Source organism: Eleginops maclovinus, chromosome 15 (assembly GCF_036324505.1).
Source record: "Eleginops maclovinus isolate JMC-PN-2008 ecotype Puerto Natales chromosome 15, JC_Emac_rtc_rv5, whole genome shotgun sequence".
Taxonomy (NCBI): domain Eukaryota; kingdom Metazoa; phylum Chordata; class Actinopteri; order Perciformes; family Eleginopidae; genus Eleginops; species Eleginops maclovinus.
Genome location: NC_086363.1, coordinates 20,590,378 through 20,602,697, shown reverse-complemented (window position 1 = coordinate 20,602,697; position 12,320 = coordinate 20,590,378). Strand labels below are relative to the sequence as shown.

General features: G+C 43.4%; 2 protein-coding genes across 2 annotated transcripts in view; one reads left to right on the top strand and one right to left on the bottom strand.

Annotated features, from left to right (window-relative positions):
* cdk19 (cyclin dependent kinase 19) overlaps nt 1-593 on the bottom strand; it is a 49,253-nt gene extending 48,660 nt beyond the window's left edge. The window contains exon 1 of the mRNA XM_063902582.1: nt 343-593. Within this exon, the coding sequence (XP_063758652.1) occupies nt 343-470 (128 nt within the window). The 5' untranslated portion in view covers nt 471-593. The remainder of the gene's footprint in view (nt 1-342) is intronic.
* Nucleotides 594-1,663: 1,070 nt separating this feature from the next.
* On the top strand, nt 1,664-11,893 carry amd1 (adenosylmethionine decarboxylase 1). Its single transcript, XM_063902317.1, has 9 exons — nt 1,664-1,986; nt 5,927-6,013; nt 7,557-7,683; nt 7,793-7,895; nt 8,106-8,148; nt 8,409-8,553; nt 8,671-8,763; nt 8,848-9,003; nt 9,088-11,893. Exons 1-9 carry the CDS (start codon nt 1,874-1,876, stop codon nt 9,229-9,231), a joined length of 1,011 nt encoding a protein of 336 aa, XP_063758387.1. The 5' UTR covers nt 1,664-1,873; the 3' UTR covers nt 9,232-11,893.
* Nucleotides 11,894-12,320: the final 427 nt, after the last annotated feature.

Here is a 12,320-nt window from a genome sequence, read left to right as displayed (position 1 = left end):
ACAGCAGTTATCCACCATCCTTGACAGTCTGCCAGTGCCTGTCAATTTACTGCCGCGATGACTGCCAAAATGGCTGCCCCTGTCGTATCTCGTCACGTGACCAGCATATATGACATCATCTGCAGGAGCTCTATACCATGTTGTTTAGGGGGTGGGAAAGGAAGGGGGGGAGGGGGGACAGTGAATGAGTGAGTGAGTGCGTGCGTGCGTGCGTGCGTTACATGAAAACAAAAACACAGAGAGAGACTCGCGGTATCGCCTCGCGGAGGATCAGATGTAACACCGCGTCGGTGTGCAGAGACATGCAGCCCGCTGAAACAAACCCGTTCCCGGTCATCTTACCCGTCTTTGCGCTTAGCTTTATAAACGTGCCCGTAGGTGCCTCGACCCACTTTGCAACCTTCATATTCGAACAGATCTTCTACTCTCTCTCGTTCGGCCGCCAGTTTTGTTTTGAAGTCGTAATCCATTTTAACCCATAAATACGTCTCAATTTACATTAAAATAAAATATTAATTATAACATGCATTAATTAAATAATCTGGTCGTTTTATTCCCCCACCATTTCCTTGTTTGGGATTTTGGTCTGCTCCGTTTAATGTTCACTGGCTCGTTGACGTTTCTAATTGGCGCGCAGGGATAGCTGGGAACGGTAGTTCTTTAGAGCAGGCACCGTGGTTTTCCAGTTCGTAAACTGGGGAAAAATAAACTACAAACCGCGTTTCTCGCTGCAGTGTGTTGCACTTTGCAGAGCCCACTCAATCTCATGAAATGCTGTTCGGATTTCATGATGTGCAAACAGGGCTGCTGTGTATTCCTAATACTTCTTACAGAAATGTGTAGGATCCCTGAACTATTAATGGCGTCATTTACTAACACATATAACAATTTGTATCAAGACAATACAACAAATACATTAGATGTTCATAGAAAATATAATCAAATGATCTGAAATGTTGTTTTGTAAACATGGATACAGAAATTACTAACACCCTCTTGGCACTTCATTTAATATTGTGATGTGTTGTGCTCATAACAATCCCGATCAGGGTCTAACCTAATTTTTGGTGGGTTGGTTAAAGTTGTATGCAATGGTTGTATTTCTTTCTGATAAAAGGGACATTATCTCAAATCCACATGACATTGGCCTAATTTACAATCGGCTTAACATACACATTTTTATAACATATGTTCTTTGGGTAAACACATGTGGCGTATAAAACAACTAAATTATATATTTCTTGGGAGTACAAACATGACATGATTGCAATACGATTGTGCAAGGCTACATGGCAGGAATACAATATTCAGACATTGTATTTTATTTTATTTTGCACAAAATAGTATGTCAGATAAGCACTTTCAGGTCAATACAAATTGTGTATGCGCTAAATTCATAAAGTCCTTCGTTTGTAATATAGGCAATTGTAATTTCTTCCTAAATTTAATTTATTTTACTGTACTTATATTGTGAAGCGCTATGGCCACTCGGAAGAGGCTGCAAAAACAATATAACGTCACGTGAGGAAACCCCTGTTCTTTTCAATGAGTGATCGGAACCTTAACCAATCATATATAACAAACCAGAGCCCAGAGATCTGATTGGACTACTGCAAAATGACCTCATAGCGGCAGGCATATAAATTCACCGCGCCATCTCCATTCAGTGCTTTACACAGTATGGCCGGCGATATTAGCTAGCACTCGCTAACGGTATTCTCTGAAAAAGGGAAGACGGTAACTCAAGAAAATCAACACCTGGATTGTTTAAAGGACTGTACCTCAATAAATTATAACGGATCGAGGAAGGATTAATCAAGTTGTAAACGTTACAACCAAAGTTTGATTTTTTTTGTTGGGTGTCGGTTGTCTCATGATGGAGGATAACGGTGCACATTTCTTCGAGGGGACTGAGAAGCTGTTGGAAGTGTGGTTCTCTCGGCAGGACGAGAGCAAAGGAACCGGGGACCTCCGTACCATCCCAAGGTTTGTGTCAGTCCGTAACAGCGGCAGCATACGGTTGAAGAGCAGGCAGAGACACCGGCCACATGCTTGGCTTCACTCCCACAGTCGGTTGTTGACATGTAACGAATTTAACCTGATACGATTTAGTTTCCCCGAGGTAATCGCTTCTCTGTACTACTTAGTTAATCCTCAATTCGATGAATTTACAAGAACAGAACCACATTGAGACACCAGAGCATAGCACCAGGGAACAGCTAACACCGTCACTGGAAAATGGCCACCTCCCCCTTTAACAGCGATTTCTAAGCTGAGTCATTCATTCTTCACCGAGGAACTATTGACACATTAATATTCAGTTAATCGCTATCATGTTGGCGAGCATGTGATAGTGAGGGACGGATTAACTGGTGTAGATTTGAAGGGTCGTCTTGACAGTTGGCACCTCGTTTAGACCCAACAGCTAGCTAACAGCTAGCTCTTTAGCTAGTTCTCAGCCTCAGTGTGCTGCTGGCTCCTCAGACAGCCTCTTGTCACGAGGCCCTGCTTTCAAACGCTGTGTCTAACAGCTTACCTTTTTTAACAACATTAGGCGGGCTGGATGCTTTTTAACCCCCTGTCACTACGCACGTGTTTTATTACCCCCGCAGTGTTGTTGGGACATGGTTTGATTACACTAGTGCTACCATACTAGATACGTATTTTATATAGCACATCGGATTTCGATTAAACTGAATTGTGAGTTTGTTTTGCTGCAAATGGAGAGGTTATCTGTCTGCGTCATTGAACAACGATGTAAGGGGGGGCTTTTCGAGGATGTCAAGCATGTGGTCGCCCTTCTTCAATGCGTGCTGCGTCCTCGGATCCAGCGATACTGGCCCACGACAGGGCACTTAGTTGCAGATTATTTAAATGTGAGCTGGATCCCAAAATGCTCCCATCACAAAGTACAACACTATGATGATCGGGTCCCTGAGTCAGCAGAGGGTCTAGTGGGTCTGGATCCCAGGACTGGGGCTTGTATGATAGGGTTTAGACCACTCGCTGCTTGGCAGTTTTTAGACCTGCTGCATGCTGTCCCTGCTCCGGTCACGTTTCCAGACATGTTGGCACTCTCCTCCCAGTTCATCTGATTGGTTACTGGGTATCCCGTCTGTGATTTGCTTAGAGGCACTTTGCATTCAATGGAAAGGGTTTGAGAGATGAGAAAAGAATGCGAATGCTTTGACCTCCATTTGTTACTATGTCTCTAACACTGAGAAGCGTGTGCCAAAGTCAGTCATAACTGGATAGATCACGAAGGGGAGCTATGTCACTGTTTGGTGCTCGAGTAAATGGAGTTTGTCCAGGACTCTTAGTGTTCTTCAGTGTGAGAGCAGAGCAACAGGAGGAGAATTCAGTGTCCACACATTCATTTACGATGACAGCTGGCCACCTTGAACACATCCTCTTTTCCTGGTTTACAACACAAGCATCTGAATTATAAGTTCATCTGAAGTTATGTAGGATTCATCGTTCTGAAATGACCTGTTATTGCAGTACAGTAGTACTGAGTGAAGAGCCTGTTGTAAGGCTCAGTCTGCAGGTTATGAGTGCTTTTTGTGGTCATTAACCAGATCACAGAGGTCAGTTTAACACAAGTGTGGCCAGTCGGGTGAATGAGGACTGGCATTTATTTACAGCCAGAGGGCAGATTAACGGCTCAGTCGGACACTGTCAGTGGATCAGGCTCACTGGAAGTCAGCCAATGTCCAAATAAGTCCACAAGGGCATCTGATTCACAAATGTGGAGCTCGCTCACATTACCCCTGCTGCCCTTCCTCAGGGCTTTACAGCACCTTAGTCTGCTGGTAGCGTTTGGCAGGAAACTACTCCTGATGATATTTATTGGTATCACACTCCTCGACAGTCTGCATTCAAGTGTTTGCCATGACAACTATATCTACTGGTGTTATTTTTATTTCCCCAGAGGTGGTTTAGAGAGGAGATTACACAAATGTCTGTCACGCAGGTTACCTTACTGCTCCCCCCCCCTTTTTTTTTTAAGGAGGCTAGTGGCAGGTTAAATCTATAACAGGAGGAGTGAAAGTGAACACAGATTATGATTCCTTCACACTATAGTCACTAAAGTAAACATTGGACTCTCACGAGCCACGTTTCTGACACTAAAATGCATTTTTCAGATGGACAAATTGGTTTATTTTCAACCAGCTGATATCCATTTAGCTAAATGTGTTTATCTGTGTAAACATCTAATACGCCTAATATAAGATAATAATACTTCAACTTATGAGACGGGAGGTGTATTGTATTTCATGCCCTTGTCACAACTGTAATGCGTTATTAGTGATAAAGCATATTTGAAGTTAGTCTCAATATTTTTAGAATTTTCCACTAAAGTAATTTTCTTGAATCTGTCCACTAAGTATCTGGTACCTCTGTCTTTTGGTCTGCATGAACTCCTACAGTGTTTTTAATGTGGCCCTTTCCTGGAGTCCATGCGTTTCTTTGAGGAAAATGTGTTAGTGCTGAGAGACCAGAAATAGCGCGTGGTGTACATTTCACACCGAAACGGGAGCTGACCCAGGTCTCCAGTAACGCTGTCCCTCTGGTATGAAGCCGACATGTTGCAACAGCACTGGTTTTGTACTGAATAAAAGTTCTTGTTTTGTTATCCTCACCAGTTGCCATGAATGATGAGGCTCAAAAAGTAATAATTTACAAATAACTGTGACCTAGGGTTGAGGCTTGCAGTGGCTCAGTCAGTAGGGGCTTGGACTGGGAATCGTAGGGTTGCCGGTTCAAGTCCCCGAACACTTGAAACCATAACTTCCATAACTTGAAAATATGGAAGGTGGACTGCTATTTGGAGAGGTCCCAGTTCACCTCCTAGGCCCTGCTGTGGTGCCCTTGAGCAAGGCACCGGACACCTCCAATCCCCCCTCCCCATTGCTCCCCGGGCGCTGCACAATAGCTGCCCACTGCTCCTAGTACTAGGATGGGTTAAATGCAGAGGACCAATTTCACTGTGTGCTCTGCTGTGTGCATGTATGTGACTAATAAAGAGGGTTCCATCCTCCGATTCTGTCTGTTAGAGGTCAAATGCTTGATTGGTTTATATTGGATCACTCCAGTTCAGTATTGTTTCATTGTACTGAAGCTAGATGTAAGTTAGATAGTGACTGGTAAACATGTTGCGATCATATAACCCCGTGGTTCTGTAATGTTGTTATATTTCCCTTTGCCAATTAACACACGATGCCACTCTAATGACACATTCTGATTGCAACAGCACCTGAATATAATGCATAGAGCTAACTGTTCATTAAATGCAGTACTTTCTAATAACCAAGTTAATGGTTGGTAATTGTGTGTTTCATCACCATGAGGTGCCTGTCTGAGGCTAAACCAGTAGCCATTCAACTATCATGCCAGATTTAGTTATGCTGAATACTGATGAAAGTGACAAAGGTTTTAAGCCACAGAGCACTCTGTCATTGAGTGTTATGCAAATGTGCTCAAATAATGAGTCAAGATTTTTCAAATGTAATCAATCAATGAAAATACTTTAAATCCCAGGGGAAAATTAAGGTATTGTGACATGGTACAATCAAAATAAATAAACATAAGTATAAGGGGAAATCATTTACTATTCCAACTGTTACTTTATAATTTATGCTGCGTTGGCTGCTGGTAAATTCTGGTGACTTTAGTGGGGGGGGGGGGTCTGGCTGTGTTGTCTGGTACATAATACCAGAAACAGACCCCCTCCCCTCCCCCTCATGTAGCAGGCCATTGCCGTAGAGGAGTGTGCTTGTCTTATTAAAACACATAATCAGAACTACTCTGGTCTAAGTGTGAGGGGAACAGTAGTGGGGGTCACTTCATTGGAGTCCCGTCTGTACAATCTGATAAACGAGTGTCTGGAAATGCTAACTGTTGCTCTTCTGCTTTCTGTTTCTAGGTTTGAGTGGGACAAACTTTTGGAGAATGTGCATTGTTTGATCATAAGTGTGACAAAGTCTGACAAGCAGGAAGCTTATATACTCAGGTGAGTGCAGCACTGTCCTCCATCTTCCTCCCCATCAGAAAGCAGGCAGGATTAGACAGCGGTCGTCTGTAAAGCGCTTTCCACTGACACTGCAGTCTGAGCCTCACACGCTGTTCTGAGTCCTAGAGAGAAGGGACCAGAATCCCTGCCTTAGCCCGATGTAAGGTGCTGCTGGTGCCAGTTACCAGGGGCACCATGGGATCTTGCAGACTTTTAAAGGATCAGTCTCATCTGGCAGACAACAAATTGTCATGGCAACCAGAAAGTGATTTAATAACTGCAGTGATGACAGACTGCAGGCAGATGACACAACACCAGGTTAAAGGATCATTTACAAATATATTAATTAATATTTCTTTCTTGAGGAGGAGGTTTTAGAAGTTGCTCCTGTGTACCTGCCCTGTAATTACCGCAGTCATGTCGTTGGACTGGTTTAGCAAGCAGATGTTTTAGGTGTAGCTACTCTTGTTGACAGAAGTGATGCATCATTCTACGGCTGCAACTAACGATTATTTTGATAATCGATTAATCTGTTGATTATTTCTACGATTAATCGGATAAAAAAAACGTGCCCAAGAAATGTTTTCCATTATTTTATTCAGAAAACTGTATTTCTAAATTGACAAAGTCAACACACAAAACAACCCAAATTGGGCATTGTTCAGATTAGCTAAAAACTATTCAATGTATCCTACGTCACTCCTTAAATACAGCACACAGTGTCTCAACCCAACCTACTTTCTGCAAATTTGCAAACACTTTGAAATAGTTGAGTCAATAAATGGACATAGTTTAAATAACTTAAAGTCAAGTTAGTCGTCAGTTTTAGTATTTGGCCGTGTAATAAGCCGGATAGGCTGGTCAGACCGTGCTTCTGCAATTTTCCGCAAACGGAGAGTTACAACATAGACCCAACGAATCCATAACTGAGTTGGTTGCCAACTTTTTTAATAACCGATTTTTATCGATTTGTTGTTGCAGCCCTGCTTCATTCGCTGTGACTGTTTCCTCAGAAATGCTAAACTAGATCTCATGACAAGGCTGCACAATCTGAGGAATCCCTGCCACGCTGTTGTAGAATATCACTTCAGCAATACAGCTTGTGATAATAGAGTTTTTTGAAGCCTATCCATTTCTGTTGCTGTCACTACAATGCTAATATACAACAAATTCTGTTCAGTTAAAACATTTATTTATTTAATTAACGTGAACACATAGGTGCCAATAAAACAAAGTGAGTTGCATTTTAAAATGCAATTACTCTCAACTGACTCAATATCGTCTAAGTAAAGTATTGCACAGTCACAATGGGTTTATCATTGGTTGGTATTGCAATGTGGATTCAAGAAATCGAACAATAAAAACATTCTAATCTTTTGAAGTATGCGCTGTGCTGGACTTATTTAAAGCTGCACAGGAAGAATAAGGTCCAGCCAAACTGTTCTGTAGGCTGAGTGGAGCAGATAAACCATCTGAGTGAAAGGAGAACACCAGCTCGGTACTTGTGTAATAAATGAGACGTTGCTCTTTTTCTCCTCCACAGTGAGAGTAGCATGTTTGTCTCCAAGAGACGTTTCATTTTGAAAACGTGCGGAACCACCCTCTTACTGCAAGCACTGGTGCCTCTGCTGGAACTCGCCAGGGAGTACTGCGGGTTTGATGCCATCGAGGTAGGACATTCGGCTTTCTCAGAGACAAGACGTACATTCTAATTCCTGAAGCTCTTACCCAATGCCTGCAGCCTTTTGGTCTTTTCATATTGCTCGATACTTCTTGCAGAACTTCTTCTACTCCCGCAAGAACTTTATGAAGCCAACCCATCAAGAGTTCCCTCATCGAAACTTCCAGGAGGAAGTGGACTTTCTTAGCCAGATTTTCCCAAGTACGTCACATTTCAGAAACTGACCTCTTTCTTGCTTTTTTTTGCATTCCATTTTCCTTGGTTTCTTAAAAATGTAGTTTGACAAAACCATGGTTTACGATACCTTGGTTTCGTCAAACTACATTTTGAAGAAACCAAGGTGTACAATACGTTGCATCATTTCTGTGTAAAGGTCCTCTGAAGTTTCCCTGTGCTCTTTGCCTCCTCCAGATGGTGCAGCCTACTGTATGGGACGTTTGAACTCTGACTGCTGGTAAGCATTTGTGGATATAACTCCATGTCTTGTCCACAGTGTTGTACATCAGTGCTTATTTTGGTTAAGTTGAGTACTGAATCTACCCCTGAAAGAGTTTATAGAAACTACTAGAGCTTAAGAGTGTTTCTGCTCCAGCAGGATATTACCTAATGATGATTGGATGTTAGCATAGATAATGGACTAGTTGAATGATAACATGAAGGGGAAAATGGCTGTTTTGTTGTTAATGTAATGCACCCTCCCTGCCCGTCACACAGGTACCTGTTTACCCTGGACTTACCAGAGTACTGGGAGAACAAGCTTGCGGATCAGACGCTGGAAGTTCTGATGAGTAACCTCGATCCAGCCATTATGGACCAGTTCTATATGAAAGATGGTGTTTCTGCAAGTGATGTCACTCGTGTAAGTAGTCTCTTGACATCCCATGTGTGCATTTGAGCTTCCAGTGTTTGTGTGGAGGTTTATTGAGTGTCACTGGTGGTTTATTTGATGTTGACGTAGTTCTGTGCTTTGTTGCAGATGAGTGGAATTCGTGACCTGATACCAGGTTCTGTGATTGACGCCACAATGTTCAACCCTTGTGGATACTCAATGAATGGAATGAAGACTGACGTGAGTCTCTTCTTTCGATTGGCTCACTGCCTGCTGTGGTGCTCAACATGTGTGTGATCTGGCTGTGCTTATCGTCCTCTCCAGGGAACATACTGGACCATCCACATCACCCCGGAGCCAGAGTTCTCCTACGTCAGTTTCGAAACCAATCTCTCCCAGACATCGTACGATGATCTGATCAGTAAGGTGGTGGAGGTGTTCAAGCCAGGGAAATTCGTGACCACGCTTTTTGTCAATCAGGTAGGTATAAAGAGCAGCTTGCTTCATTCAGAGGGACTCGAGATAGATTTGTCACTGAGTGTGTTTCTCCTGTTTGACCCGCAGAGCTCCAAATGTCGCAGTGTCTTTTCTCCGGCCCAGAAAGTGGAGGGCTACAAGCGCCTTGACCGCCAGCTGGCTCAATTCAACGATTACAATTTTGTCTTCACCAGCTACGCCAAGAGCCGCGGGCAGAGTCAGCAGAGCTGAGGGTTGAGGATGAAGAAGCGTAAAAAAAAAGGCGGCTGCGTGGGGAGTCCCCCCTGCGGCTGTCTCCATCCCCCAGTAGAGAGCTTGTCCTGCTCCTTTCTCTTCTTCTCCCCCCCCTTCTGCTGCTGTCGTCGTTCAGGACCTCTGGGTGCTGACGCGGGCCCTACTTTACCTCCCAGTTTGAGTTGTTTGCATCGTTGTACCTGTGACTTAGATCTCTTGCATGAAAGCTCTTTTCTCTGTTTCGATATTCTAGCTCACTCTTGCTGTGATCTTGAAGTGCATGTAGAGGAGTTAAACACGCTCGGTTTGGGGCTGTCCACCTGTGCCCAGTCCAACAGACCCTTCCTGCAGGTCTCCCCTCTCATCCCCCACAGACAAGGCTTCCGCCCGCACTAGGCTGGAGCCCTGACATGCTCAGACCCGTCTGCCTCTAAGCACCACCCCCGCTTGTCCCTCTCTAACATGACCATAGCTCTCCACCTCACCTATAGGTATTTTTGAACTTTGAGTGCACTTTAAAAAGCTCTTTGCTTGTGGTACGAAAAAGAAGGCCAACCTTTAGTCTGCTGAATGTATACGTCATGGTGAGCTGTTGGCCATTTAGTGGTCGTCCCATAGTCGGGACATATTAGAGTTATTTGAAAACTAATGCCATATTTACTGTTTTAATGTTGAAATATACGTCCAAATGTTTGCAATTGGTCAAGGAACTTCACTGAAGACTTCTTGCCTTGCTGGGATTTGAAGCATTCAGTAATTGGTGCTTCTCCACGCTGACAGTCATGCAGTCCGTGTTTCCCAAGGCCGACTGGAAACTGTATTAATAATTTAGACATCACATGCACGCTCTGTTTCATCCGGGCTTCTTTATTTACAGAATTCTGTATCTAGAGGTACCCTCTGGGTCTTGAACCCCCCCCACCCCCACACACACACACACACACACACACACACACACACACACACCAGCCATATTCAGCACATTCACATGACATGTTAAAACTGAATGTAGCACAGCCGGGGATAGACACGTTTGTCCCTCGTCTTTTGAATGTACACAGCCAGAGAAAAGCCCAGACCGGGTTTTTAGCAAGAGTACACACACGCGCACACACACACGCACACACACACACACACACACACACTCACAACTCATAATGCCCTGTGCTGCAGGTCTCCCCTGCCAGAGACGGCCGGTCAGCTGGCCTCGGAGCCCTGACAAGCGGCTCCTGGATGCACCCGCTCTCAAAGGGAAATAATGAATCAGACACTTTTTGCTTAGTTGCCCAGCAAAGCATTTTTCTTTTTCCCACATAACATCCATCCTCTCTCTGTCTCTTTCCGCCCCATACAGAAATCTGTAAGCGCACAATAGAGGCCCACCAGTCTGAGCATGCCAGGGTGATCCCGGATCATTCCACATGTAACCGCTGCATAAACTGCCGTTTTATTACATTTATTGTGCCCAGACATTTTTTGCAGTGAATTGGTCGAAAACATGTCTCCCCAGCAGTTTTTTTTTTTTTTGTCTGGATCAATGCCCTTTGTTTGTTGAGGGGAAAATCCTGTGAAACTATGGTGCATGTGACCATAGTGGCGTGTTGCTTGACAGTGTAGCACAGCGCCGTCTCTTGTAGGTCTGTGGGCTTCACCTTTTTTTCTTTTTTTTACCAGCTGATAGCATTTCCTCGTGTGTTAGGGATAGGTGGGGTCAGGTTAACTTGTATTATTCCTATTGTTCTTATGCTATGTGCTGAATGCAGGTTAGGTTTCTGAGTTATGACGGTCTTCTCCGCCTGCCGTTCTTTTCAGTGGTGTTCACGATGCTTCTCCTGCCAGAGAATCAGTTTGAATTTGAGCTGGACAAGACATGCCCAGATCCTAACCTGCCTTTAGCCGGCGGTTCAATCAATGTGTTCTTTGGGGGTTTGTCTGGTGACGCATCAGCAGATAACAGCAGTGCAGTCATCTCACAGATCCTCTGAACTGGTTGGAACGGTTAATGTAAGAACAAGCAGGGAGTTGTCTCTTGGAATGGTTTCCTTCTGAGTTGTCCATCATGGCTTTTTGAATTGGTTTAATTGTTTTCCTGAGGACCAATCTCTGCTGTCTAATGACTGAGGTGATCTGCTATGATGTTCCAGGTCCTTTTTATGAAGTCACATATTTAGGGATTTAAACTGTTCATGAGTACTGAAGCAGTTTGATGCTAACTGTTCTTGGATTAGCTACATTTTAGCCTTGTTGGTGTGAATCAGTATGCTATTGTTTTATTTTTTTATACAGTGAACTCAAAATGCATTTTTGCAGTTGAATGGTTATAGAATTTTATACAAAAAATATTTTGTATTTTTGATGCGGACCAATCTTCTTTTTTTTTCTCTTCCCCTTTTGTCCAAATGTTTGTTTTGTCTTGAAAGCAGTTAGTTCTGAAGTTATTGAGGATTAAACCATGATTTGTAATTTCCACCTTCCTTTCCTCTGAGGGGAGGGGAGGGGGAGGGGGAGGGGGTCAGAGAGGGTGCAGTTGCAGGATGTACTGAAGGAGAAATTTGGCTGTTCTAATTCTTTCTTTTGCTTTTCTTTGGATGGTCAAGATGTGCTAAATATATCTGTGCTATGAGCTTGATGCTTCAATAAAAAGAAACCTATCTGTGCACGTGCTGTGATCGTTATTTAAAGCTGTTTAGAAATATATATATTTTTAGAGAAAGGCTTGTGGAAGCTAACAATACATTATCAAAGATGTCTGCACCATCTCACTTTTGCAGTGCATAGACTCTTGGTAACCAATAAATACCAAGAAATATGCCAAATAGCATGTCGATACAGATCCACTTGTATTAGTGAGACACGCTTATCACCGTGTGCCCAGAGATGTGGTTAGACAGGAAAAACCCACCTTTGCATCAGTCAGTATTGACATGAGTTGGTTGAGAAATGTTTCCACAGATTCAGTTTTTGCAACTTTCATAAAGTGGAATGAGTTGGAGCTTCATTGTTTAAATGTACATTTAAAAAAAAAAAGCATGAGGAAAGAAGCACTTCTGATGTGACATTTGGATTCCTCTTATGACGATTTTTTA

What these genes read in the sequence shown, in the direction of transcription:
- amd1 (XM_063902317.1), top strand. Translation starts at nt 1,874, where the DNA reads ATGATGGAGGATAACGGTGCACATTTCTTCGAGGGGACTGAGAAGCTG. An exon ending in GCGGGTTTGATGCCATCGAG is followed by an intron (nt 7,684 to 7,792) that starts GTAGGACATTCG and finishes TACTTCTTGCAG; the next exon opens with AACTTCTTCTACTCCCGCAA. An exon ending in TGAATGGAATGAAGACTGAC is followed by an intron (nt 8,764 to 8,847) that starts GTGAGTCTCTTC and finishes CGTCCTCTCCAG; the next exon opens with GGAACATACTGGACCATCCA.